A 27,887-nucleotide genomic window follows, 5' to 3' on the forward strand; every position below is an offset into this window, starting at 1 on the left:
CATATATATATATATATATATATATATATATATATATATATATATATATATATATATATATATATATATATATATATATATATATATATAGATATATATATATATATATATATATATTGTTACGTAGCCGTTTGAGCTCGTAGCTAGAAGGTTTAATGAGGGGGTAATCCAGAAGGCTCCGGAGAGCAGGTCCAGAGCACCGAGAGACAGCCAGCATCAAAACCTTCAGCCTCTTCTAATTGAATGTCACGAGGCAACTTCTTTAAGTCAGTGCACGAGACTCGCGATGAGCAGCCGCCCAGCGACTGCTGTAGCTCCACGCTACTTTACCCCCAACCCCTTCTCTGTCTACCTGATGAATTCGAAAGGAGAAAAAAAATAAAGTAAGCAAGAAACATGTGATACGGCGGTGTGCTAATCTTCTAGTGCAGTTCTCACGAAAAGTACGGCTTCATGCGCACGACTTTGGGTTTCTGCTGGCGACGAGTAGTAGAAAAGCCGTCTGGAAGCACTTCGTACGTAACGTCACTCAGCTAACGGAGCCCTTTGTATGGGCCAAAGTACTTTTTCAGAAGTTCCTCATAGAGTCCACGGTGTCAAATCGGAGTCCAGAGCAACACTCTGTCGTCCGGTTCGAAAAGCACTACACGATGGCGATGATTGTAACGCTGGGCGTCTTGGCCTTGCTGGTTCCGGATGCATGTCCTCGTCAGCTGTCACGCTTCTTCTGCGTGCTGATTTAACTCCTTGACGCCAACCTCGAGGTCACAGCCGTCATGGGGCAACATGGCTTCCAGCAATATCGAAACTTCGCGGCCATACAATAGCGAGAACGACGTCATTTGTGTTGTTTCTTGCTGCGCCTTGTTCGCGCAAATGTGAAGTACCACAGGACGTCATCCAAGACCGATGTTCAACATCCACGTACATGGACATCAAATCGGCAAAAGTTTTGTTCAGACGTTCTGTCAAGCCATTAGTTTGTGGATGGTAGGCGGCTGACCTTCGATGGGTAGTGCCGCTCAGCTGCATGACAGATTCCAGTAGCTTGGCAGTGAAAGCAGTGCCTCGGTCCGTTATTATAAATGTCGGGGCACCGTGCCTCAGGACGATGCGTTCGATGAAAAATTTCGCTGCCTCAATTGCCGTGCCGCGCTGGAGAGCTTTTGTTTCAGTGTAACGCGAGAGGTAATCTGTTGCAACAATTATTCATCTGCTGCCCGAATCAGAATTTGGAAAAGGACCCAACAAATCCATGCCACTTGTTGAAATAGGTATCTTGGCACTTGAACAGGATACAGTAAACCGGTCGGTTTCACAGGCGGTGTTTTCCGTCGCTGGCAATCATGGCATGTTCGCACGTAATGTCGTTTTGTGGCCGCAAGGTTTGGCCAGTAATAACTCTTCTTAATTCGGGCCAGAGTTCGAGCATATCCGAGGTGACTTGCGGTGGGCGCGTCATGACACGCCTGCATGATTTCTTTGCGAAGAGATTCTGGCACGACGAGGAGATAATCTGTTCCTGTAGGAGCGAAGCTGATCTTGTATAACACATTGGTTCGCTTGCAAAACGATGACTGCGCTCTGGCGAAGAGACAGGGAATTTCTGTAGTACGCGCCTACAGAAAATCGATTAGTGGTTCGAGAGCCGAGTCGTCACGTTGCGGCTGCGAAGCAGTGAGCCCGTCGACGGCTGCGATAAGGGGAAAGTCTGGTTCTTCGTTTGCACGCGCAGCCTCGACAGGGGAACAGGACAAGCAGTCGGCATCGTTGTGCCGACGTCCAGACTTATACACGATGGTCATGTCGAACTCCTGTAGCCGCAAACTCCACCGTGCGAGGCGTCCGTAGGGGTCTCGGAAAGTTCGTTAACCAGCACAGAGAGTGGTGGTCGCTCACGACCCGAAAGTGCCGCCATAAAGATAGGGTCAAAATTTTAACACCGCCCATACAACAGTCAGACATTCCTTTTAGGTGGTTGAACAGTTTGATTCGACACGGCACAAAGTCCGGCTGGCGTATGCGATAACTCGCTCGGCACCATCTTGCCACTGTACGAGTACAGCACCGAGACCCACGTTGCTGGCATCTGTGTGAACCAGAGTTTCGGCATGCGCATCGAAATGGGCAAGCACAGGTGTTGTCTGGAAGCGATGCCAACTCGTCGAATGACTTTTGTTGTTCGTCCGTTCAGGTGAAGGTGACATCATCTCGGGTGAGACGTGTCAACGGAGCGGCAATGCGCGAAAAGTTTTCAATAAACCTGCGGTAATAGGCGCTAAGGCCTAAGAAACGGCGAACTGTCTTCTTGTCGGACGGAGTAGGGAATTTGGTGACGGCTGATGTTTTAGCGGGATCGGGCCGAACACCTCGATGGCTGACAACGGGGCCCAAGAACCAGAGCTCATCATAACTAAAGTGACACTTTTGGGGTTTTAACGTGAGGCCGGTAGATCTGATAGCCCGTAGCACAGCGGAGAGACGTTGGAGGTGTTCCTCGAACATTCGCGAAAGCACGACGTCATCCAGGTAGACTAGACCCATCTGCAATTTTAGATCAGATAGAACTGCGTTCATTATTCGCTGAAATGTCGATGGAGCGGAACACAATTCGAAAGGTGGGATCTTGAATTCATAAAGTCCATCGCGCGTGACAAACGCTGTCTTCTCGCGATCACGTTCATTGACTTCGATCTGCCAGTAACCGCTCTTGAGATCAAGCGATGAAAAGTAGCGTGCGTGGCGCAGCCGGTCTAATGAGTCATCAATGCGTGGCAAAGGGTAGACGTCTTTTTTGTGACTTGAATGAACTTACAGTAGTCCACACAGAACCTTAAACTTCCGTCTTTCTTCTTAAGGAGAACAACAGGTGAAGCCCAGAGACACTTCGATGACTGTATGACATCGTCATTTAATATCTCGTCTAACTGTTGAGCAATAACTTCGCGTTCCTGCGGTGACACTCGGTAGGGGTTCTGTCGGACTGGTCGGGTACGGTCGTCGGATATTATGCGGTGCTTGGTCAGGGGCGTCTGTTTAACCGTGGATGCAGACGAGAAGCAGTCTTGAAACAGAGAGAGTAACCCGACGAGTCTGTCCTTCTCTGCCGGTGATAGAGCGGAATTCATATCAAGGTCGAAGTTGGGCGTTTGGCTGGCAGATGTGTTGGTCTTAAGAACAAAGCAGTCGTGAGCTTCTTCCGCGACACCTTCAAAGTAGGGTACCGTAGTGCCTTTAGCGATGCGTTGGTGTTCGTTCCCGAAGTTAGCCCGTGCGCTAGACCGTTGGTGAGATGAACTATACCGCGTGCAACACAGACGCTATGATCTAACAGAAGCTCTGTGTTCTGTTCGGCAACACCGGTAGCATAGGACTGGTCGTCGCACCTGACTGTGACGAGAGCAGACGAACGTGGCGGCAGGGATACATCCGCGTCATCGATGCGTAAATGTGCGTGGCGTCGTTCGGAGTCGGTGGTCGTCGTTGCAGGCGTCGAAAACGTGACAGTTCGGCGAGGGACATTAATAATGGCCCATGCTCACGTAAAAGGTCCATGCCGAGTATGAGGTCCTTGCAGCAGTGCGGCAGAATAACAAAAACGGCTACAAAGGCTGAATCGGTTATGGTTACTCTAGCAGTGCACCGTCCGACCGGTGTCATAAGGTGACCGCCAGCAGTACGAATTTGCGGCCCCAGCCATTCAGTTTTCACCTTGAAGAGCCGATCCGCGAAACTGCTTATAATCGAGAAGTCTGCTCCAGTGTCTAACAAAGCGGTCAGTGGGTGCCCGTCGACGAGAACGAGAAGGTCGGCGCTAACAACGGGATCGGCGTGAGGTGTATTCGGAGTTTCGGGTTCATGCGGCGGCGGCATCGTAGTCACATCATCCGGCTGAGTCGTCACGGGTGGTCTTCAGGACATCGATTCCGTTTATCAGCAACCTGCCGCACTGAGGTTGCCGCCTTCAGTTTCCCCGGCGTGGGCTTGGTGACGAGCGCCTTGGCGCATCAGTAAAATCACGGCGGCTGGGTGACGAGTAGCCCACGGGAGAAGACGACTGTGCACGGTCGGTCGAAGAGGCTGCGCTGGTTACTAGGTATTCTTCGATTTCAGGAGGGCGTTCGCCTACCCGGGGACGCGGGGAATCACGAGAAAAACCCCGAAGACCGAGTTCACGGTATGGACAACGACGGTACAAGTGGCCGGGTTCTCTGCAGTGATAGCACAGCGGTCGTTGGCGAGGAGTGCGCCAGACGTCTGCCTTCCGAATCGGTTGGTGCATGACGGGGCTCTGCTATGATGGCGGCTAGTAGGAAGGTTGGTAGAACGGAGGCTGAGGAGTGGGCGGCGGCTGTGATTCAAAAAGAAGCTGTTGCGCGGGAGGCACTGCGGGATGATGAAGAGCCGCTGCGTAGCTGATAGAACGTGGCTCCGACAGCGACTCGGGCGGTGAAAATGTTTGACGGATTTTTTCGCGCACGGCTAGGGTGACAGCAGCGGCAGTCGGATTAGGCGATCCAAGATTGAACTTCAGGAGCTCCTCGCGAACTACCTTGCGGATCAGCTCACGCAGCGAGTGATGTTCAGTGGACCCATACAAAGTGGCCACACGGCTGAAGGGCTGACCACAGGCAGACTCAGTGCGCCGGCATCGCTGCTGCAGGGCTCGCTCAATGAGGGTAGCTTCATTGATGAAGTCCGCGACGGTTTGAGGTGGACTGCGAACGAAACCAGCGAAGAGGGGTTCTTTTACGCCCTGAATCAGGTGGCGCAACTTCACTGATTCAGTCATGTCGGGATCAGTCCGCCGATAAATACGGGTCACTTCCTCGGCGAACATGGTCACGCTCTCGTTAGGCAGTTGCACACGGGCTTCTCGGAGGCGGTGTGCCCGATCACGGCGCTCGTGGCTAGCAAACGTATCCCGCAACTGCTGGCGAACAGAATCTTAGAGTAGCAGAGTGGCCTCCCTATTCTCATACCACGTTTTAGCGCAGTCCTCAAGTGCAAAATAGACATTGCGCAGCTTCTGAGCAGGGCACCACTGATTGAATTGAGCCACTCGCTCAAACTGGTCGATCCAGTTGTCGAAATCTTCACCAGTACCGCCATGGAAACTGGGGGGCACATGAGGCTGCTGAAGCAGCAAGTGGTGTTGACTTGCCTGGGCCATTTCAGAAATCTCGATTTGTTGGTCGGTTGGTACCGGTTCACGTAGAGGAGCAAATTCCGGCGCCAGACCCCGGAGGCGACGGCTGCAGCGATGGACAGGTGTAGACACGAGTGGAAGTCGGTCGGGACTCGATGGGCGGCTGCGAGAGGCCCGAGACATGGAGCTCAAGGCCGCACCTCCACCAGTGTCACGTAGCCGTTTGAGCTTGTAACTAGAAGGATTAATGAGGGGTTAATCCAGAAGGCACCGGAGAGCAGGTCCAGAGCACCTAGAGACGGTCAACACCACAAACTTCAGCCTCTTCTAATTGAACGTCACGGGGCAACCTCTTCTTCAAGTCAGTGCACGAGACTCGCGATGAGCAGCCGCTACACTATATATATGTATATATATATATATATATATATATATATATATATATATATATATATATATATATATATATATATATATATATATATATATATATATATATATATATATATTGTAGTGTGGTAATCTTCATCGATATAACCACTGACATGCGTCGCGTGCTGCCGCTCTCAAGGACGAAGAAGTTGTTCGCTGCCTTGCTCTTTCGCCACGCCTGACGCTTCGCTGCGAGTCTCCCCTGAGCGGCTGGAATCATCTGGGTTCACCGAATAAACACACCCCTACAATTGGTGGAGGTGCTGGGTACGTTCCCGTCCACCCTGGAACTAAGAAGCCGCACGTTACCCTCTGCTTCCAGCATGCCGGACGACACTGCCACGACATCGTCGCCCCTCCCAACCACCGTGCTGTGTTCTGGAGCTCTACGGCAGCGTGATCCGTGCTTCTTCAGTGGCACAGCCGACCAGGACGTCGACGATTGGTTGGCGGCATATGAGCGCGTCAGTAGCTACAACAGATGGGACGACGCTATCAAGCTAAGCAATGTAATCTTTTATCTGACTGACGTGGCGAACCTCTGGTTTCGCAACCATGAGGCAGACCTGCCATCTTGGTCTGCATTTAAAAAGAATTTTGCAGAAGTGTTCGGCCGCCCTGCAGTTCGCAAGCTCCGGGCAGAACAACGCTTGCGTGAGCGCACTCAGCAAGTCGATGAGTCGTTCACTAGTTATATAGAGGACATCGTGGACCTATGCAAGCGTGTCGATCCGCTAATGACTGAAGCGGATAAGATCGAGAACATCATGAAAGGCATCTCAGACGACGCGTGCCAAATGCTCTGGGTAAAAAATCCTGCCACGGTGAGTGACGTGATCAAGCTTTGCCAGAGCTACGACGTGCTTCGTAAGAAGCGCGCTTCTACCCGGCGGTCCGGTGTTAGAGACGACGCCATCTCTACACTTGCGCTGGGCGGTTCTACCCCATCAGAGGACAGCCCTTTACTTCAGCAAATCAAAGCCTTCGTTCGAGAAGAGGTCGCCCGCCAGCTATCGCTGGTCCCTCAGTTACAGGATAGTGGCCGCCTTGTTCCTGACATGGCTCCGTCTTTGGCCCCTACCATACGGCGTGCCGTTCAAGATCACATCGCTGACGTCCTTCCTCCCAGCTCCATGCTCCCGCCCAGCCCTGTGCTGCCGCCCAGCCCCGTGCCAGCGCAAGTAACGGCACCACTGACTTACGCCCAAGTTGCGGCCAGGCCGCTCATGCCATCAGCATCTCTTTCCTACCAGGCCGCTCCTTCCAACCTTCCTTCGCCTTTGCCTGGGTCTGCATTCCATGTCCCTATTCCAAGGGTACGCCAACGCCCTACGAACCCTTGGCGTACCGCGGACAACCGACCAATCTGCTACTCTTGCGGGCTGCCGGGCCATGTCGCACGCCTTTGCCGCCAACGCCTTCCACCTTCTCGACCTGAGCTATGGAACTACTCCTACAATACAGACCAGCCCTCGCCGAGAAATCCGCCCAGTTCCGAATTTGTATCTCGTGACAATCAAACGTACACAACTCGCCGATCACCTTCCCCTCGTCGCCGTTCCCCGTCCCCACTCCGACGTTCTACCGGCACCGTTGAGGGAAACTAACAGTCGCAGTTCCCGGGGCAAGAACTGCGCTTGGTTCGAACTCTTCAAGTCCTCGGTGTTCTCCCACTAACGTAATTCAAGTGTTTGTCGACGGCGTCGCAGTACTCGCTCTAGTCGACACGGGCGCTGCCGTATCAGTCATCAGTGAAGCTCTTTGCCGTCGTCTTCGTAAGGTGACCACCGCACTTTCCGACTTTTCGCTTCGCACCGCCTCATCACAGCGCATTCATCCCTCAGCGGCGTGCACGGCCCGTGTTCTCATCGAAGACGTCTTATACACCATCGAGTTTATTGTACTGTCTCGCTGCTCACACGACATCATCCTGGGCTACGATTTCCTTTCCACTCATCATGCCGTTATTGACTGCGCCCGCGCGGAAGTTTCCTTTTTACCTCTTTGTGATACCGTCTTGTGTGACGTCCCTACCCGGCCTGCAAAACTCCTCGTCGCCAGTGACACAGACATTCCTCCATTTTCTGCTGCCCTCGTTCCACTCTCCTGTGAAAGCGTTATTAGTTCTACTGTCTTCTTCACACCTTCCGACGCCGCTTCACGCCATCCCTGCCTCCTGCTTCCATTTGCGGTCCTCAAGTTCGAAGATGGCCTTAGTGCAATGTACGTCTCAAATCCATTTTCGTGCCCGTCCGTCCTGCTACGCGGCGAGTGTCTCGGTCGTATTGAAGAACTTGATCCCGCGCTTGTAAATACTCTTCCTGCAACGCCTACTTCATTAGACGTTAATGTGCTCAGCTCTTGCGATACAGCGACCGCTTCGACACCACCCGATGTTCTTCAACAAGCTATTGACGCAGATCTCCCACCCGCACAACGCGATCAACTCGCTGCTCTTCTACAGAACTTCACTTCTGCCTTCGACCTTCCTCACACTGCTCTGGGTCGCACGTCTGTCGTTACGCACGCAATCGACACTGGTACAAACGCACCTTTACGACAGCGTCCTTATCGCGTGTCGGCCTCTGAGCGCCAAGTCATTGCTGACAACGTGGACGACATGCTTCGCCGGGGCGTCATACAGCCATCTAACAGTCCATGGGCTTCTCCGGTTGTTTTGGTCACCAAGAAAGATGGTTCCATCCGGTTTTGCGTCGATTACCGTAGGCTTAACAAAATCACGCGCAAAGATGTCTATCCTTTGCCGCGAATCGACGACGCCTTGGACTGTTTACAGGGAGCCGAGTATTTCTCCTCTTTGGATTTGCGCTCCGGCTACTGGCAGGTACCGATGGCTGATAATGACCGCTCGAAAACTGCCTTTATAACACCGGATGGATTATACGAGTTCAACGTTATGCCCTTTGGCCTCTGCAATGCCCCGGCTACTTTCGAGCGCCTGATGGACACTGTTCTTCGTGGACTCAAGTGGCAGACCTGTCTTTGTTATCTGGACGACATCGTAGTTTTTTCTGCCGACTTTTCTTCTCACCTTCTCCGCCTAAAGGATGTCCTCACGTGTCTCGCCGGCGCTGGGCTTCAGTTGAATTTGAAGAAGTGCCACTTTGCCGCTCAAAAACTCACAATTTTAGGCCACGTAGTTTCTAAGGACGGCATTCTTCCCGACCCCACCAAACTTCGCGCAGTTGCAGAGTTCCCGAAGCCAACCTCCCTGAAGCAGCTTCGGAGCTTTATCGGCCTCTGCTCCTACTTTCGACGTTTCATCTTGAACTTCGCCTCTATCATCGCTCCTCTGACCCAGCTCCTTGCCGGCAGCTCCGACCTTTCCGCTTGGACTCCAGCCTGCGATAAAGCCTTCGACACTTTACGCCGCCTTTTGGTTTCGCCGCCCATTCTACGCCACTTTGATCCGGCTGCGCCTACGGAGATCCACACTGATGCCAGCGGTATTGGGCTTGGTGCCGTCCTTACCCAACGTAAGCCTGGTTACAGCGAGTATGTTGTGGCATACGCCAGCCGAACATTGACAAAGGCAGAATCTAATTATTCAGTCACAGAAAGGGAATGTTTGGCCATTATTTGGGCTATCGGAAAATTTCGTCCTTATGTGTATGGTCGACCGTTTTACGTTGTGACCGATCACCACGCTTTGTGCTGGCTTGCCTCTCTGAAAGACCCATCCGGTCGCCTTGCTCGCTGGGCTCTTCGTCTCCAGGAGTTTGACATTCATGTCATTTATCGATCAGGCCTGAAGCATACGGACGCGGATGCTCTTTCCCGCTCGCCATTGCCTAGAGATAATTCGTCTGACCACGTCTGTGCCTACGATTTGTCGACTCTTACAACCATCGACATGGCTACCGAGCAGCGGAATGACCCCTGGATCAATGCACTTTTGAATTTTCTCTCAAGTCCTACTCCCGGTCATTCATCCAAAGCGCTCGTCCGCCAAGCCCACCACTTCTCCATTCGTGACGGTCTTCTCTATCGCCGCAATTATTTGCTTGATGGACGGAAGTGGCTTCTAGTCATCCCGCGTCATCTCCGCGCCGACATTTGTGCTGCGTACCATGGTGACCCACAATGTGCTCACGGTGGCGTATTGAAAACCTACACGCGCCTACGTCTGCGATTTTACTGGCGTGGAATGTACCGCTTCGTAAGACATTTCGTGCGCGCTTGCGAATCTTGTCAACGCCGAAAAACTCCTCAGAAGTCCTCTGTTTCGTTGCAGCCGTTACCCTGCCCTGCTCGTCCGTTTGACCGCGTTGGCATAGATCTCTATGGCCCTCTTCCGACTACTCCTGCTGGAAACCGGTGGATTATTGTGGCAGTAGACCATCTGACTCGCTACACTGAAACATCACCGTTACCCTCTGCCTCTGCAAGAGACGTTGCTTTGTTCATTCTCAACAACTTGATTCTTCGCCACGGGACTCCGAAGGAACTGCTCAGTGACCGCGGACGCGTTTTCTTGTGCGACGCTCTCGAGGCCCTACTGAAAGAATGTCGCATCATTCATCGCACCGCTACTTCTTACCACCCTCAGACGAATGGCCTGACAGAACGCTTCAACCGTACTCTGAGTGACATGCTGGCCATGTACGTCAACGACGCTCATTCCAACTGGGACCACGTTCTTCCCTTCGTAACCTACGCGTACAACACTGCGATACAGACCACCACTGGATTCTCTCCCTTTTTTCTTCTTTACGGGCGCGAGCCAACCTGCACAATGGACGCGCTTTTTCCCTACCGCCCTGATGTTTCTGAATCGACGCCACTCTCGGACGCCGCCCAGTATGCAGAAGAATGCCGTCAGCTCGCTCGTTCGCTCACAAAAGAAAATCAGTGGCAACAAAAACACCATCGTGACACTGGTGAGGCGCCTTCATATGCGCCCAACTCCCTGGTGTGGCTCTGGGTTCCTGCCACAACCGCCGGCCTGTCAAAGAAGCTTCTTGCTCGGTATCACGGTCCATACCGAGTCCTTCAAAAAACATCTCCTGTGAACTACGTAGTTGAGCCCGTTACGCCATCTGCGGACTTGCGTCGCCGTGGACGCGAAATAGTTCATGTGGACCGAATCAAGCCCTACTACGATCCGTCTGTCCTTTCGGCACCATGAGTCGCCAGGATGGCTCCTTCTCTGCCCGGGGGGAAACTGTAGTGTGGTAATCTTCATCGATATAACCACTGACATGCGTCGCGTGCTGCCGCTCTCAAGGACGAAGAAGTTGTTCGCTGCCTTGCTCTTTCGCCACGCCTGACGCTTCGCTGCGAGTCTCCCCTGAGCGGCTGGAATCATCTGGGTTCACCGAATAAACACACCCCTACAATATATATATATATATCACGGGACTCGCGGTGAGCAGCCGCCAGCGGCTGCTGTACCACAGGCTACACTATATATATATATATATATATATATATATATATATATATATATATATATATATATATATATATATATATATATATGTGTGTGTGTGTGTGTGTGTGTGTGTGTGTGTGTGTGTGTGTGTGTGTGTGTGGAAGGAGCTGCCAACTCGAGTTGCTCATTCGAGGGCTTTATATGTGGGCTGGTAGCCTACGTTACCGCGTCATACTCTTAAAGGCGGAGCTTAAGTGTCCCCATAGTTTTTCTCTTTACAGAAATACTTTGTGTTGATCGCTTCATGATTCGACAGGTACAACCTTGCCTAAGCGTCTAACCGTCAAATACTTGACAGTTTTTGCTGCAACTAACTTTGCCGTATAAGGTACAAAAAGAGATCTATTCGTGCTTAGCATATGATCTACAAGCTCTTATTTTTGCTTCATTGAAAGAACTCGTCTTTGTATTCACTCTGCCTTTTCTAAATCACGTCAGAACGCTTATCCCTTTCTTTGTTTGGTCGCATTTGAAGGACATTCTGGGGATGGAGAAGGGGTGCGCTGCAGCGTGAATACAATGAATTCGCCTTCGCACACTTTAGAAGGATTTATTATCACTCCATGCAGCTGAAGTGATTTTTATTTCGTCCCTAAAGACCATTCTAAAGAACAACACCAAAAATACACCTCGAAAACTTCGCCCTGCATAAACAAAAGTTTTAATTACTTCTTCTCAGCTACTAACTGTCGAATTTTGCTCCTTACGTGGGCTTTTACTTAGTTAATGTCATTGTCGTAATATTTGTTACCTATAGGGTCCTGCAGTTTTGTCTACAGGTAGCTAATGAACACAGTAATGGAATAGGTAAGTACACTGCGTACTACTACTTGTGTACGACTGCGTGCGAAATACTTTCACCGTACGACTGTACGTCGCAAGAATTTACAGCTGCTCAGCTGCTCGACTTTTAGCCATTTTGACAGGATAGCCACTCACCGATGTTAAGCGCGGAATTTTTTTTTCTGAAGTGCCCTTCACAAGAATCACTGTATTTGCCCGAATAAAACGGGCACTCAGCAACACTGCCAGGGCATTCATAAAACTTAACCACTAATTTAGAACGCTACCTGATATATGCCTCATTTTGCTCCACGCCTCATGTAACCCGCGCTAGCCTATATAGAAGATTAGTCTCAAACGCCATGACAAGCGAACCACGCGCCGTAGAAGACGACCACGCAAACTCAGTGGTATGCCGCACCCGTGACAAACCTCTACTTTGATGACCTAGGTGTTGGTATAAATAAATTTGCAGCCTTTGCGTTCCCATACCGCCCTGTTGGCCCTACTGCTCATCCGATCACATATGAACTGTGCCAGAAACTTTTCAAAGGCACAGTCGGTGACCGGAGGGATATACTGAACGGATAGCTCCACAGCGCGCTTTGCTTGAGCCTGCCCTTTTTACAGACGCAAAACCCTTTTCAATGGTGCAAAACGGAAAATTGTTGAAATGTAATTACACGTCTAGAATGTTCTTACCGCATTTGGAGCCTGCCGTGGTAGCTCAGCGGCCACACGTCTCGGCTGCCGAACTCATGCTCGCGGGTCCTTTTGATTGCACATCTACTTGGGTGCAGTGTAAACCACTTGGGTTCTCGGGTGTTTACCGCGCATCGAAGAGGCCCCGAGCGATCATAATTAGTGCGAGGCCCCCATGCTCATGTGTAGGGAATACCGGGAGCCGCCTTAGTAAACTACCCGCCGTTCTGTTCATCTATTTAGCTCTCTCACAGTGCACTGATGCTTACATTATAGACAAATTTTAAATATGACACGTAAAAACCCACCAATTTACTCAAATCGCTCTTTTGAGATCTTGGTGCCACTCTATATCTGCCTTTTACAGCGTGTCAGGTTCAAGCTCACTGTAAATAGAACTTCTTTCTTTTTGGTAAATAAAACATAGGCTCTCTCTGAATCTAATTGCAGGTAAGAATTGACACGCAAAGTCTTAGCTGTAATATAGTCCGTGCCTTCTTACAACGTGCTTACCATGAGTTAGAAAAAGGCCTTGTTCTAAAGAGATCCTTTATACATTATCCATTTTATTTGACGTGTCGTCAATGGGAGCATTAGAAGAAATCAGCAAGCGATCACTCACTAAAATAACAAGGTAGCGGTTCCCTACATCGAAAGCAGCTTTCGCCACGCGCCACAAGCATCGGCTCACCACTGACTGTGATATGCAGCCTGTCGTGTCCGGTTGGCTATGAAACAATGGTCCGATCACGCCCCACGATGCTTAAAACCAGCAGCTATGTCTTCGAACAACAATAGATAATATCAAGTACCAAATGGATCCTAAATGGAAGATGTATAATGGATCTTCCTTTAAACGACTCCAAATGTTGCAAATCACATTCAGCATGTGTGTGATCGCAAACTCTCTTTGACAGTTTCAAAACGACTTGTAAAGGGATACTTCGCCAGGACAGCGTTCGAATTCCACGATGGCGAGTCTGCGGGAACGATCCCGTACATGGCCCCCGAGATTCTTAAACGACGGCCATATGGTAAGAACGTAGCGTGGTTGTCATTAACGGAACTGTGCTCACGCCTTTGCTTTGTGCGCGCCCAGGAAGGGCGTGCGACTGGTGGTCTTCAGGCATCGTCTTTTACAAGCTGATGACCGGCAGAGTCCCTTTCAGAGGAAGGACGAAGCAGTTACTACGAGACCGCATCATTGGAGGTGACACAGCCCAGTTCCTGCATTCTCAGCTAGTACCGCAAGACGCGATTATAGTGCTACCTTTTCACAACCTTTATTACAGCGAATTCAGTCATACGGATCTGATTGCAGTGGTCATTCACGCGTAAAGCCGAAAAAAAAAAAGACGTAGTCCTTCATAGGGATGTAAAAGAGGAATAAATAGAAATAAGCCCTTTTTGTAGTCTTTTCCCCGTTTTGTAGTCGAACCCCGTAGCGTCTCGCATTCGGGAGGTACGGGGTTCGATCCCCAGTGCCGCCGGGTACCCACCGGTTTTCAATGGGTACAAGATTTCCCCCGACCTGGTGCTCGGCTCTTCTCGGATGAAATGCTTGGGAAAAGGGGCCATGAACCAAAATGTTGATTCAAGAAGAAAAAAAAAGGGCCACATAATGGGCTTTTGCCGCGCGAGGCGGACTTATTGTTGTCCGATGGCGGAACGAATCACTGCCACATCGGCGCAACTATCTCTTAATCTTATGGTAGGGGTAACATTAAGAGATTGGAAGCGTGCAGAGTGGGTCAAAGAAATAACTCAAGTTACCGACATTCTAGTGGAAATTAAGAAGAAGAAATGGACATGGGCAGGACATGTAGTGCGAAGAGAGGATAACCGATGGTCGCTTAGGGTAACAAACTGGATTCCAAGGGAAGGATAGCGTAGCAGGGGGCGGCAGAAAGTTAGGTGGGCGGATGAGATTAAGAAGTTCGCAGGGGTCAAGTGGATGCAGCTAGCACAGAACCGGGTTAAGTGGAGAAATATGGGAGAGGCCTTCGCCCTGCAGTGGGTATAATCAGGCTGATGATGATGATGATGATGATGATGATGATGTAGTCTTTTCAAGGTGCCAGTAGTGTGATTCTGTGGTTTACTTTGGTTTTTGGCGATTTACCTGTTGCAGCACCGTTGAAGTGGCCTAAAACTGAGGAACACCCTCACTCGGCCACGCCTGAAGCAAAAGATATGGTATTCAAGCTTCTGCGCAAAAACCCTATCGAGCGACTCGCATCTCGGCACTACCAGGATCTGAAGAACCACCCTTTCTTCAGTGGCTTCAACTGGAAGGCGCTGAGCGCGAACAAATTCCTTTGCGAGATTCCTGCCATCGCGGAAGCCATGGGTGGAGGCATGGCGGTGTCCGTCATCGATGACGCGCCCGTTCGGGAAGGCTCCAAGAAGCCCAAGACTCTGTCCAAGCCGCCATCGAGAGGAGAGTCACCACCCGAGTTGAAGAAGGAGGAGCAGCTGTGTAAGTGGCCGGTACCGATGCCCGCCGTACGAGAAGCGAGCGAACAAAGATTTAGTGCCCCTGGATACCCGTAGAGCATGGTCCTGGTAACTTTTTACTGCGTAAACCTGAAGCATAATGATTTCAGAAACGCAATATTGTATCGCCCAGAGTAGTCATATACTGTCTCTAGAAGGTACGTTTTCAGTTGCTATCTATTATACTGCATTCGCTCGCGGTGGAAATATCCACGTAACACTGTCAGTGCGCTCTGTCTCCCTAGCCTTTTGTTAGCGTTTTGACATGCGCATTGAATAAGGTACTAAATCGTATTCTATTTTCTCTGAACACTGCTAAGTTACTTCCGAAAAAAATGTTGCGCGCATTTGGACATTACACAGCACGTAACGTAGTACTACGCTGTTTGCTTTATTGGTTATCGCAATTGAAATGAGATTCAACGCACAAGGTCCTCCAGTCTAGGCAGTTGTGTTCTTTTTACGCCCAAAAACTACGACCATGACATTGAAATCTGCATGCCTTGAGCAGAAGCCAATATAGTTTTTGCCACAAAATAAAGAAATTGGGATTACTGTTTCAGCGGGTTCACCGAGCTGTGCACCGAACTCGCAGGTAGGGCTTATCGACGTAATGGCGTGCTGCGAAAACATTGACGCGGGCACTGGTGGTATACTTAAGGAGAACGATGCATATAGCGGTGCTAATTTTTGTGTCGTCATCCTTGAGCCTAACAGTGGCGTCTATATGTTCGTAGTACCTCGCATCGCGTCTTCTCTATGTGCCAGACGATGTCGCGCACAAGGCAACTTTCGCCAATGCTATAAACCGGAAAACAGTGGGACCTAATTTACAAATAAAATATACCCTGAAACGCTGGTGTTCAGTCTCAACTTCTAAGGCTGCTGGCTCTTAATAGTCGCGTCCTGTTGCTTTCGGGGATGGCGGCTTTCACAGCGAACTTTGCGGGTGACAACAAAATAACATCTCTACCACGGGTGCATGTGCAGCCGCAGGCGCCACGACCAACACAAAAAAGCGAAAGCTGCAGAAGATCGAAGACATGATCGACATGGAACCCGACCTTCAAAAGCCACTCTACACGTACGCCACCTCCAGCTTCAAGAAGCTCGTTATGACGGTTAGTTCCGACGGCCGTAATTTCTTACTTCTTGCTTAGCCGGAACACTTAATGCAATGTGCATTCCAACTGCATCGTCTCTTGTTCGCGTATGCACAACGCTGCTGTAGCCGACATGTCAAGATGGATGTGTTAATACAGTCGCCATAAGGGATATAGGGAGCGGCTGAAAAGCATACTTTGGGCAGGCCGGATGGCTTCCACCAGTAACGCCTAGTTTGGGACAGCCTGCATGCGAGTATTCTCGACCACATTAACAGGACTGCATTGACATTTTTGCCTAGCCTGTACACAGCTGCAATCGCTTTCGAACAGCGACGAAGGTGCACCAAGGGTGCAGTGCTGGAGAAAAACAAAAACGGAGGTAACGCCTTTCGGCCCGCGCTTCCCTAAAATTTATTGTGCGCAGAATCTTTATGATAGGTTGCATTCGCTTTGGTCGCGTCTTTGACTTTTATTATTATCAGTTGATAATAACAGGTATTTTCAGCAAGTATCAATTGTAATTCGAATGCCGAACATTAGTTCGTAACGCATCTTCAGCGTAAAGCGCTCAGGAAAATGCGGATGGGTGAAGATGACAGACACTTTTGTGAAGTGCGCTGTGGTGACAGCATGTTTTTCGTCTTTATCCGTTCGTGTCCTTGTGTGAGCTCAACATCAAAGTATTACTTTTCTTGGGTGTAGACATTTGATTTCGGCATTTATGTAGCATAAATTTTAGCCGTCTATTACACCTACACAGGCTATTTGACCTCGTTGTCTTCAAGCACAAAAACCCATCGCAATGCTGTCTCACACTGTGGAACAAAAAATCGATTATGATGGCTTAGAACACTGTAAGCAACAGCATTCCTAGATAAAGCCGTCAGCAACAGTAACAAATTACCAAGCTATCTGCAAGCACACCGCGCATGCTGAACCATCGATTCATGACAGAAGTGTATGCTGCACGCCGATGTTGCTCCGGCGAATACTCAGGCAGCGGGAGCGGATCGCAGATACGGACACGCAAGGCGAAAAAGGTGAAAGCAGTCCTACCAGTGCATGTGGCAGCACAAGCTCACATGCAGGCTATCAAGCCAGGCGTTGTTGGTAGATGTCCATGCTGCCCAGATCTCGTCGCTCGAGAGCTGTAGACAGCTGTGTTGAAGATTGCCTTTCATGACCTGCGTGGCTTATACCCATGTCACACTAGCAAATCTAATGTCATTAGGTTCGAATGAGCTTGGTAAACTCATTTGCATTCGATCGCGAACCGAATGTGCACTCTCGGCGCCAGATATGCAGAAGTAACATGCAACGCTATAAAACATTTTGCACACAGTCAAAGTTAAAAATTGTATTCCTTGAGTTATGTTTTAAAAACTTAATTTAGGTGTAAAACTATTCGCACTGAATATCATTACTCTCGGTCACATCAGCGTCCCAGTCATGCCAGCGACTCGCGATAATTTGGCTTCTCTGTCCCTTGGTGACCGCTTCTGCCCGTGTGCTTATCTCGAAAAACTTAACCTTTTTGACGTCAATTGCATGCTTTACGTGTTTCCATGCGTAGCCGCACCGAGTATCCGCGCTCTGCTGTGTCAGCCATATTGTTTATTTACATTCATAGGATTTGTGGGTGACTCGATACTTGGCTTGGATTTTGATGGCTGAAATGCTAAAGTACATCTGGAAATAATGTTTCTGTTGAAATTAATGCACAGAAGTGTTTTAATCAGCTTTAGAAATGCAACGCAATGGTTACAAAAGGCCTTTTATGCGCACTGACGTTCTTTAACTGCAGTAATTTTTTAACACTCCCCGTAATTGTCATCATTTGCGAATGACATATGTTACTGCATAGCGCCGAAAGAAACCGGATTATATTGGACCGGTCGCATCGAATGGCATTAAATCTGCTTGTGTGACAGCGGTATTAGTCAACACTCGCAGTTCCCTTTTGTCTATCTCATGGCACTGGTAATCATGAGATGGCGCAAAGTGCTCATGACACTGGTACGAAAGGGGACTGTACAAGTTGCCTAATATAAAGTGTGAGCTCGTTTAGGCATTAACGGGTACGTGACTAGACATGTCACTAATACGTTTGTGATAAGAGCGCTTGTAAAGCCAGGTGAAGGTTGCCCCTTTCTGCACTGCGCGAAAAGCAAAGAACATGGGCCGTATTACATAGACTTCTATTCCCCATTTCATTTGGTCGGACGTAGCGCGGCGACAGCATCAGACGAAAACTGTTAGCGGCCAGTCGCAGAAATCATAAGATATAGCGGGTCCCGTCGACGGCGATAGCTATGTCCACTCTCCCACGCACCATCATCATGCAGCCAATGCGGAGGTGCGGTCGCTAATAGACCGATGGTCCGACTGCTTATCACGGGTTCTTGAAAGCTGCAGTTTCTACACGACCCCCCAGAGCTTTATTCCTATACTGTCCTTCTGAGCTTTTCACTTTTCCGAAGTGAAAGAAGTAGCGGTACCTTCGATTGCAACGCTTGGAATGTAGCTATGAGGTCAGCAGAGTCGGAGTTAGACAGCTGCGCTGCTTTTGCTAAGCACATTTTCGTGCTGGCTTTCGGAAACGAGGCACTGGAACATATTATGCAACGCACGGCACAGGCCGTCCGCAGTTGCGGCAGAGCTGTCGCTCTAAATTTGCTTGGAAATGGCTCTTTTTGGTAGAAGTATTCATGATAGTTGGACTTCTTTATTCTTTTCTTCATTTGGAACGGTGCGGTTATCCTGATCACAGAACAAAGATAACGGTTGAAAGGCCACAAGCTTTTAATAGTTTCGGTTAAAAAAGGCATGGTTTATTTTGAATGTGTATATTCGTGAATTTCCATGTGTGACGAAGGATTTGATAAGGTGTGACCAATGTGACACGATCTGCTTTACAACGTCTTCTGTCACCCACATGCGAGTGGGTGAGCAGCGCTCATCCTGTAGTTCTTTTGCTCCTGTCTGTCTTTCGCGCTGTTTGCCCTTCAAATCATTGGCATATGTGAGCCCTTCATTGGCATATATCAGTATAACACTTGGCACCTCTCTTTTCTTCCTCTTCTAGATAAGGGCGAAAAAGAGCATTGAAGTGGACGACAACTTTATGAACACATCAGGCGTAGAATCGTCGGAAATCGATTACAGAAAGGTGTCGGTCGGCGACAGTATGATAGGAGCAGGGGCCATGTCTGGTGAGTTGTGGTATTTCTGTGTTTATTGTGATCGTAACGAAAACAAATTAAGCAATTAGGTTTGTCAAAACGCATATTTATGAGCACTAATTGCGGAAAAAATGTAACCTGGAAAGACGCACGCTTCAGTTATTGCTTACTGAGAGGCCGGTCTCCGGCGAAAGCGTTTGCTTCTGGGAACATTACAAAAAAACCTCATTTAGTAGTACAACGGTAAAAGGCCGAGACAGGAAGCTCCCGAAAACTTGCGGACAAGACCTGTTTCTAAAATGTGCCACAAAAAATGTATTTTGTGTAAACACTCATCAACAACATCTTCCGATTAGAATGATATTTAAAAAGAAAAAGCGTTTCTTACACAGCGTAGTTTCTAAATTCATGCAACAGCATCGTGCACTATTTCACAGGAGGAATTAAATTTCTCTCCATTTCAAGTGCAAATAATCTAATTAGGTCAAGCGACTTTAGCCATTGATGGGCACAATTGGATGCAGTCGGTGACATCCAGTAGGGTTCCGAGCATGTTGCAATTAAAGGATCTCTCGATGGCAATCAATGATCTTAACAGCTGTGGCTGCCTTTTCGAAGGATGCAACACGGACTCCAGGTTAATCAGTGTGAATGTTAGAAGTTGTGTGTGTGTGTGTGTGTGTGTGTGTGTGTGTGTGTGTGTGTGTGTGTGTGTGTGTGTGTGTGTGTGTGTGTGTGTGTGTGTGTGTGTGTGTGTGTGTGTGTGTGTTTTGGCGGTTTGTCTTCTCCTTAACTTCATTGCCGAAGACAATAAGGAGGTTAAAAATCTTCATCTCGCCCATTGACTGTAATGGAGACATGGTAATTTGAAAGTTTTTACTTACCTTTCACCTTTTTGAATGGCCTAATGACCTTTTTTTACGTAAGGTATGAAGTATGCATTGTCTGGTGTTCCTCCGATGCTTAGCGATATTTTCCTGCCATGCTGTTGACAATTTGCTCACCTCCAACCTAAGTAACTTGGCTGCCAATTGGTTTCGTTCTTTTGAATACTGTCTCTCCTCCTCCCCTAACCTGCTTTGCCGAGAGTATAGTCGACATTGAAAAGGTCTTTAAGTGGTTTTGTCAAGGAGTGAATTTCATTGCTAGGTGTTTCCGTGATGTTAAATACAACTTCGGGAATGGATTTTGGGCTAATAATTTTCTTAGTCTGGGTCAATCAGGCGTTGTGCTGTCAAGTCTTGTTTCTAGTATGTCTTGTCAGAATTGTGTTATTAGACAGCAGGTGTCCACCCAAGCTTGGAGACCTAGGCTTGTGAAAGCTTAGTGGCTTAAGTGAAGGTCCTTCTGCAGCGCGCCAGAACTCAGCCAGTTATCAAACTTGGCCACGTATGACAAACTCGGCTACATGCCGAACTGCGGTTACAAGGTCGAGAACGACCGGCTGGCATCCCATATATGCTCAGGCTGATTGCGGAGGTGGTCGGTAGATATTTCACCACCTGAAGCTTATTTTCCGCTCTGTGATGGCTCAGTTCAATTTACCATTGCCTGGAATGGGAGCCTGAAGCAACGTACAGGGGCGAACACACGTGAACAGATCACGTTGTTGCTTCGCAAACATTTTTCACATGGTTCCTGTTTAAATTGCAAGCTACAGTATGTGGGTACTGTTAGTCGACGCTAGTGGACAAATGATATCTAAACCTTTTCCATGAGAAAGGGTTTAGAGCGTTTCCGCGTTTAGAGCGGAATGGCGTGGTAAGTTTACTTTGGTCCTCTTCTGTACACCAATATTCGTAAGTTGTAATACAAAGCCTAATCTACGCTATCTTGCTTTCTTTTTTCTTTCTCTGAGTGTGGATTTTTGTGTTTCTATGTGATGTAGGTGAGCAGGATAATTTTTATAGTGATAGCCGCGCTTGAATATTGCAGCATAATTCCACAGCGCTGGGGGTGTGCGTACCACACGGTAACGCACGCCCGAAAACAGCAGCGTATCACACTTAGAAGAAATTGTTTGTTTCTGTTATGCAGTTTTTTTTTTTTTTTTTGCTTCTGTAGAGAAGGATGTTCGTTCTTTGTCGCAGCCAAATGTTGCGTGTACAGGCTTATTCATTTCCTACTAGCATTCGTGCTTTGTTCCGGCGATCGGTACACCTAACGTAGTCGATGTCTTATGTGCTTGTATTTCCTGATTGTTGCGTTTGAACACGCAGTTTTTGGTGAACGCTCATGTGTTTCCTTCTGTTTTACGTATTTCTTTACAAAAGTTGTAGTGCGGTATTTAAAGGGCAACTCCGGCGATTTTTCGACCGTACTGAGTTAATGATTTAGTTATATTTCTGAAGGCTTGACCATCACAGTACGCGATCACATTTTTTATTGTACAATACGCAAGCAATGATTTTAAGTAAGCAATAAACGTATCAAAATTGAAACTCCCGCGCGTAGCCCGGAGAGAAGTGTCTTGCTTGACGTCAGATGATGACACAGGCGTGCAGCCGCGCTACTAGGCTACTGTAGCCGCGTTGCACGCACTCGCTGCCGTTCTACTGACGTGTGCGATCGTCAATCGCTGTCAAGTACGGCACCATGTGAAACATGTGATGTCGGTTAGTAGCCCTCGATGTCATTGAACAGGGACAGCTAGGACTATAGTCAGCCAAATGCAAAAAAAAAAAAAAAAAAAGGCCAGTGAGGGCAGAACGAGCGAGCGATCTTTAATGAGACTAAATTAATGCCATATGCAGCATAAATTCCCTAGAATTTTTAAGCCATTTATGCACTCACAAACCCGATGCAAGTGGCCGGCATATATGAGGGCGACCGATCATTACTACAAATTCCCATTTATTTTTTCCTCGATGCCGACCCTAAATCCGCCTCGCTGCGAGTGAGATTATTGTCTACATAGCAATACCCCTTCCACATGGAAAACTTAATGTCATTCCCAGCGAATGACATTTGTTCCATTTAATATCATCTCTTTCTATGGGCTTGTAAAGGACCAAAACTAATGCCTTTTGCAAATAAGGCATGCATAAAAATTGAGTATACACAAAATTTTATACGCCTTCGATATATTACGAAAATGATTGCGCTCTCAGCGAAAACCGTTTTCAAATTCCCGTTGACGTCTTACATACCATACGTAACCATTACGAAGCTCAGCGGCGGTATCGGCGTTTGTTTACGGAAGGGAAGGTGCTCCGAGCCCGGATGCAAACTTTTAAAGCGCACGGACTGGCCATGCAGTTTCAACTACGTGCACTTCGCGCACTAAAGCAATTTAAAGAACAACAAATCATATAGGCATTGCCTATAGTGTGCCGATCGACGGATACAACCTTCGAGATTACGTGCAGCATGTAGCTCCGTTCCGTCCTCTCAGGATCGTTTGCTCGGGGTAATAAATGTAATGCGGTACATCAAAATATGACCAACCTCAGCCGCAACAATAAAGACGACAAATTCGCAACAGTTGCCGCACTGAACGCAGCGAGCTTACCGCAACGGTGCTGCCCGCGAGAGCGGCGGACAACGGCGCTGTTTCACACCGAAGCCGCTGCGGACGAAGCTTCGGAATTGATCAGCGCTATAGTAAATGGTCTGTTCGTGGATCAGCCTCGCTATCAACCTAACTGTCGCAGAGTAAAAGAAAGTTGTAATCTCTGCGACGATTAGCAGTGGAGCTAGAGTACTAGATCGAATGAGCTGAGCGACAGATCGGTAGCTGTGAGCTGCGAGCAGAAATTCGCCTGTATCGCAGTTATCCCCAGAATCTCATTACATATCAGCAATCCTCAGTAAGCTTTTTTTTTACAATAATTTATTCAATCACGTATTTATGAGATCAGCAGGGGTGAGATCAGCGGCGGTGGCTCGCAAACAATTCGCCGTGCCGGCCCCGGCGAACTGCGGCAGGCGGTTTAGCTTATGTCGTGTGTGCAAAGATCGTCGACGCAGCATCCGATTTCAATAATCGACTAGTACTTGAGAGACCAAACTCTTCTATCAGAACAATCCTGTGTTGGTAGCAGGCCCGCGTGAAACGTTCCGAGCATACATACGTTCAACAGTAGGGTAAGTTGAGCGAGTTGGGTGTCGAAATTACCACACATAAAAGAGCCCCTTGTACACTCTTAATCTGGTTCCACATAGCTTCCAGTTATAAGTACGACATTTAAAAAAGTTCCGCTTGTAAAATGGACTTTTTTAACAGTTCCACTTGTAATTGGAACGTACATGGAACCAGACTGAGAATGTGTAGCTCAACAGAAGGGTAAGTTGGGCGAGTTGTAGGTTGTTCATGGTGGATTGACGCCAGTCCCGTGTTTTCTTCTCTTTGTCTTTGAGTTAAACAATGCCCACCAATCCACCATAAACATACGTGCGTTCTCATGTGTAGAGGGGGCGCCGGATTGCGCGATTCAATTTGCCGCGAAGGTTTTCTCTTTTTTTTTTTTTCATGAAATCGGTGGTAAATCAGCGTGTTGTTTTTCGTAAAATAACTCGGTGCAGCCAACAACACAACACTAGCTACCCCCCATCGCTGCAAAGAAATCCATTAAAGTACGAACTGAAACTACAAGACAAGTGATTTCAAGATCTATGCTGTTGGCAAGCAAGCTGTCGGTCGTGCCTGCGTCATGCCAGGCTGTTTCTCAGTAGCGCCACCATTGCCTTGTCCGTGGCAGCAGCACCTCATAGGATCGTACAGGCGACGCCACACCGTACAAGCCGCGCCCAGAAGGGCCGTTGCATTGTCGCCGGCGTCTGCTCGAAAACCCCTGTACGACTGTGACATCATCAAGCACAGTGACGGTCTTAAACATTTCCTGTCTGGCTGCGTGAGTCGCGGGTCCCGGAGCGCTATATTTAAAATTACTTTGTGGAAAAGCTAAAGCGTCCTTAACTCTGCTTTTTGGAACACAAACATGTTGACGTTGAGAACATCTGGTTCAAATTTCGTTTATCTGAGAGCATGGAAAAATTGCCGGAGTTGACCTTTAAAAGCAAATAAGAAAATACCACTTTTGCACCCACAGGTTTCATATAGCGTGGCCAGCGTCCACATTTATGGGCAAATAGAAACGAAAATAAACAAAAAAAAAATGCCAGTAGTTTACCAACTGCGGTAAAGAGACGAATGACTAGAGCTTTGACGAAGTGAGGCTTCTGTATGAGATCACCCAAAAAATTGGCCTAAGAGTGCTTGGATAGAGTAGAGTCTGGCTTCGTTTATACAGGGTTTTCAATATTTGGGTGCTGGGATTTAAAACATTCCTATGCAAAATCTCCTACTCATTCGAGTTAAATAACGTTCACAAAGTAGCAAAATATCGTCTACGTTATCTGATAAGTGATTCAACATTGGAACTTGCCTAGATTTTCCGAAATCGAGAAAAGACTGCTCTCGGTGGCGTGCACAATTTTCGCAGAAGAGAGTCGAAAAGCTATTTTAACATGGTGCGTCATCTGTCGGGCAGCGAGGCAAGCGCGCCAACGGCCGGGATGGAGCTTGTCTCACTGCTCGACAGATGACGCATCACGTTAAAATAGCTTTTCGATTCTCTTCTGCGAAAATTGTGCACGCCACCGAGAGCAGTTTTTTCTCGATTTCGAGAAATCTAGGCAAGTACCGATGTTGAATCACTTATCAGATAACGTAGACTATATTTTGCTACTTTGTGAACGTTATTTCAGCTCGAATGGGTTAGTAGATTTTGCATAAGAATTTTTTAAATCCCAGCCCCCAAATATTCAAGACCCTGTATGTGCACTTTGGCTCACGATAAACGCTTTCCATCTTCCGTAGTAACAAAATGCTAAAAATCAAAAGAAAGAATTTATACATGCATGCTATGATTATGGTCTGCTTGCGTGTGCAGTGGTGGTCAATAAGGTTAAAATCAGAAACAAGTTTTAGAGATACAATCCTGTCATTTCTCTGGCCGCTATTATGCATAAAACGACGTGGTGCAGGTTGACGCGCCTAGTGGTCTATGATACGCTTAACGACGTTTCATGGCCAAATTATCTAACACCTACCACTACCGTTTAGATTAAATCAGCCGCAACTGCATATCAGTGCTTAGTCAGCTGACGGTTGCTAAATGTGGCTTTCAACATATCACATATCGCAGAGGGAGTTCTATTTACAGCGATCCATACAGGCGCGTCTAGTGGGCAACTTTGCATTCCGAAGCATAAAAACACAAAAGGGCCATTACTGAATCATTTGAACTTCTTCGTGGCATTCATTTGTTGTCGTGGACTCGAAGTGCAGGAAATAACTAATCTGGTTAAGGTGGTTGCAATTTTGTTATCATCACTGTCCATATTAATGTAATAAAAAATACACGGGTAAATATAGGCTGTGTGCATTTTCCACTTGTCCTTTTCTAGACAGCATTATTCTATATCCTGTGCAATAACTTTTCACATTTCGAGTCATTCGTAATAATCAGGGTCGTATTAAAGAGCCATGGCTGTAATGCCGTCCTCTCTTTGCTCCTTATTTTGGTTCTTATTTAATACCCCCAGTCGCTCATCATTAATTTGCTTCTCGACGAACCGATTACTATCGAGTTTTCTTAAGCATGAGTTTCTTAAGCTTCCGCAGCCCAAGATTGACCCCTGCGCTGGCATCCCTTCCGCTAATACGTGAAATATGTCGAAATAAAAGTGGGGCAGTCGAAATTAATTAAGTTTGATTATGTGGTTGGCGAAACTGTCGTAATTCATTTACCAGTCGAAGCAGCTCCCGGCTCAAGCAATGGTAAACCAATCCCTTCATCTCATCGGACGCACTTATCAGCTGACTGGTTTCTACGACCTGCGCTTTGCGACGCACTTAGCGTGTTTCGTGTCGAAGGGCTGCCTCAAAAACTGGCCAAGAGCAAGAGTTGGTGTCGGCACCTTGAACACACTGCCGCGCTTCACAAATAATGCAGTCATCTGTTCGGAACTGGCGCCAAAAAGATTTAAGCTGTGTTTGGTTGCGTCCACGTAACGTCTTGTAATTCCTACTGACAGGCGCCTGCGAATTTCTTGTGCCGGAGTGGCACAGAGCGAAGCCTTCTAAATATAATCCAGAACCGCTGCTGCTCCGAATTAGGTGCTCCTTAGGACATGTGTTTGTAACTACACGTAGCCTTTCCCAACAGCTGACATTTTGCATTGTTCCTTGTTTCTGATCAGGAATGAGCGAAACACAAACAGCGCGGTCTTCTGAGAAGCTTGACGTCATTCTTTTTCGAAGAAGGAGCCTCGGAAAATTCTGGAGCTTCGGCGTTAACCTGGAGAGGGTAAAAGGCGAAGGGGACAAGTTCTACTACATGGTAGAGGTAAGAGCTATGCTCAGTGGTGAGCGGAATTGGGCGGCAAAGAACGCAAATAATGAAATATCTATTTTGATGTCATCCAAAGAGAACAGCAATTGGCAGCTTCTTCTTTTGCTATGCTTTGGTAGGCCTAAAATAATTTAGCCCTGCGGCATTTGCACTGTGCACAGAGGCCGTGGCGCTTAGGAGAACGCCGCCAGCAGGTCGCTCAGCAGTAACGAACATGGCATTCTCGAAAACTTTCAGGTTATGGAAGCTGCATATATGATAGCAGTCGCAACCCGCAACACAGCTCCACGAAATCCTCGTCGAATGCATCCAAACACAATCACAGATATTAACTGATAACATGGCTCCGAGGAAGATTTCTAGGAACGAATTGCGCTTCCGCGCTAGTTGCACTTTGCTCCGGAAGCAAATCATTTTTGACAACTTTAAAGCGTATCCACATCTGTGTCAAGCTTCCTCCAGCCATTTCGCCAACTGATGAGCCTTCCCGAAATTCTAACCGTTCGGATAGAGTAGATTCTCGCAAAATTGTTGCTTGCTTCTGCCTTAGGGTATCGTAGCAAAGAAATATGGCTCCCGCGAAGTGCTGCGAAGGCAAGAAGCCCACTAATATTGCGGTTAAAAGTCTACTCACTAATTGGACTTCTTTATAACGCTCATTTGGGAATCTATAGGATCTTAGAAATAGCTACGGATAATCTATGTAACAGATCCAGTGTACACAGGCTGAACAGTTCCCGCGTTGTCTTCAACATGATCTATTTTGCTAGGCAAAACCTCTGCTCGCGTTTCTTTGCCTTTTCTCCCCCTCTGTTCTATACGCGACTCCGACGTTTAGAACGGCGCTCACTTGGCACCGGGATTGAGACTGCGGGCGCGTTCTTCTCTGTGCAAGCGCAGAGCGTGAAGCGCGGCAGCCCCGCCCAGCGGTCGCAGCTGCTCCAGGGAGACGTGGTGGTGGCCGTGAACGGGACGTCAATTAGCAAGTTGCCCCTGCCGCAGGTCAAGAAGCTTCTTAATACCTCCGGTGACCAGGTCATCATCACGGTGCTCTCTTCGAGCGCCTTCCGCATCCTCAACACACGGTGAGCACGTCTCCACCAGCGCACGCTGGGCTACGCTTAATAACGGGAATTAACTGAGTGCTTATCTAGACATCGCCGGTGCTACCGTGAAGAGCTCCAGGTGGGTCAGAGGGCACGCAAAAGTACTTCACACTTCATA

The 27,887-nt window shown here is 48.2% G+C and overlaps 1 protein-coding gene across 1 annotated transcript in view; it reads left to right on the forward strand.

The window, feature by feature from the left end:
- LOC146202442 (microtubule-associated serine/threonine-protein kinase 2-like) overlaps positions 1 to 27,887 on the forward strand; it is a 63,524-nt gene that overhangs the window by 24,117 nt on the left and 11,520 nt on the right. Inside the window, exons 9-15 of the mRNA XM_084601260.1 lie at positions 13,439 to 13,555; positions 13,621 to 13,731; positions 14,653 to 15,000; positions 16,008 to 16,138; positions 19,209 to 19,335; positions 26,512 to 26,657; positions 27,564 to 27,748. Of these exons, the coding sequence (XP_084457386.1) occupies positions 13,439 to 13,555; positions 13,621 to 13,731; positions 14,653 to 15,000; positions 16,008 to 16,138; positions 19,209 to 19,335; positions 26,512 to 26,657; positions 27,564 to 27,748 (1,165 nt within the window). The remainder of the gene's footprint in view (positions 1 to 13,438; positions 13,556 to 13,620; positions 13,732 to 14,652; positions 15,001 to 16,007; positions 16,139 to 19,208; positions 19,336 to 26,511; positions 26,658 to 27,563; positions 27,749 to 27,887) is intronic.

This window comes from Amblyomma maculatum, chromosome 1, assembly GCF_055883805.1.
Source record: "Amblyomma maculatum isolate TAMU_Amacu chromosome 1, ASM5588380v1, whole genome shotgun sequence".
Taxonomy (NCBI): domain Eukaryota; kingdom Metazoa; phylum Arthropoda; class Arachnida; order Ixodida; family Ixodidae; genus Amblyomma; species Amblyomma maculatum.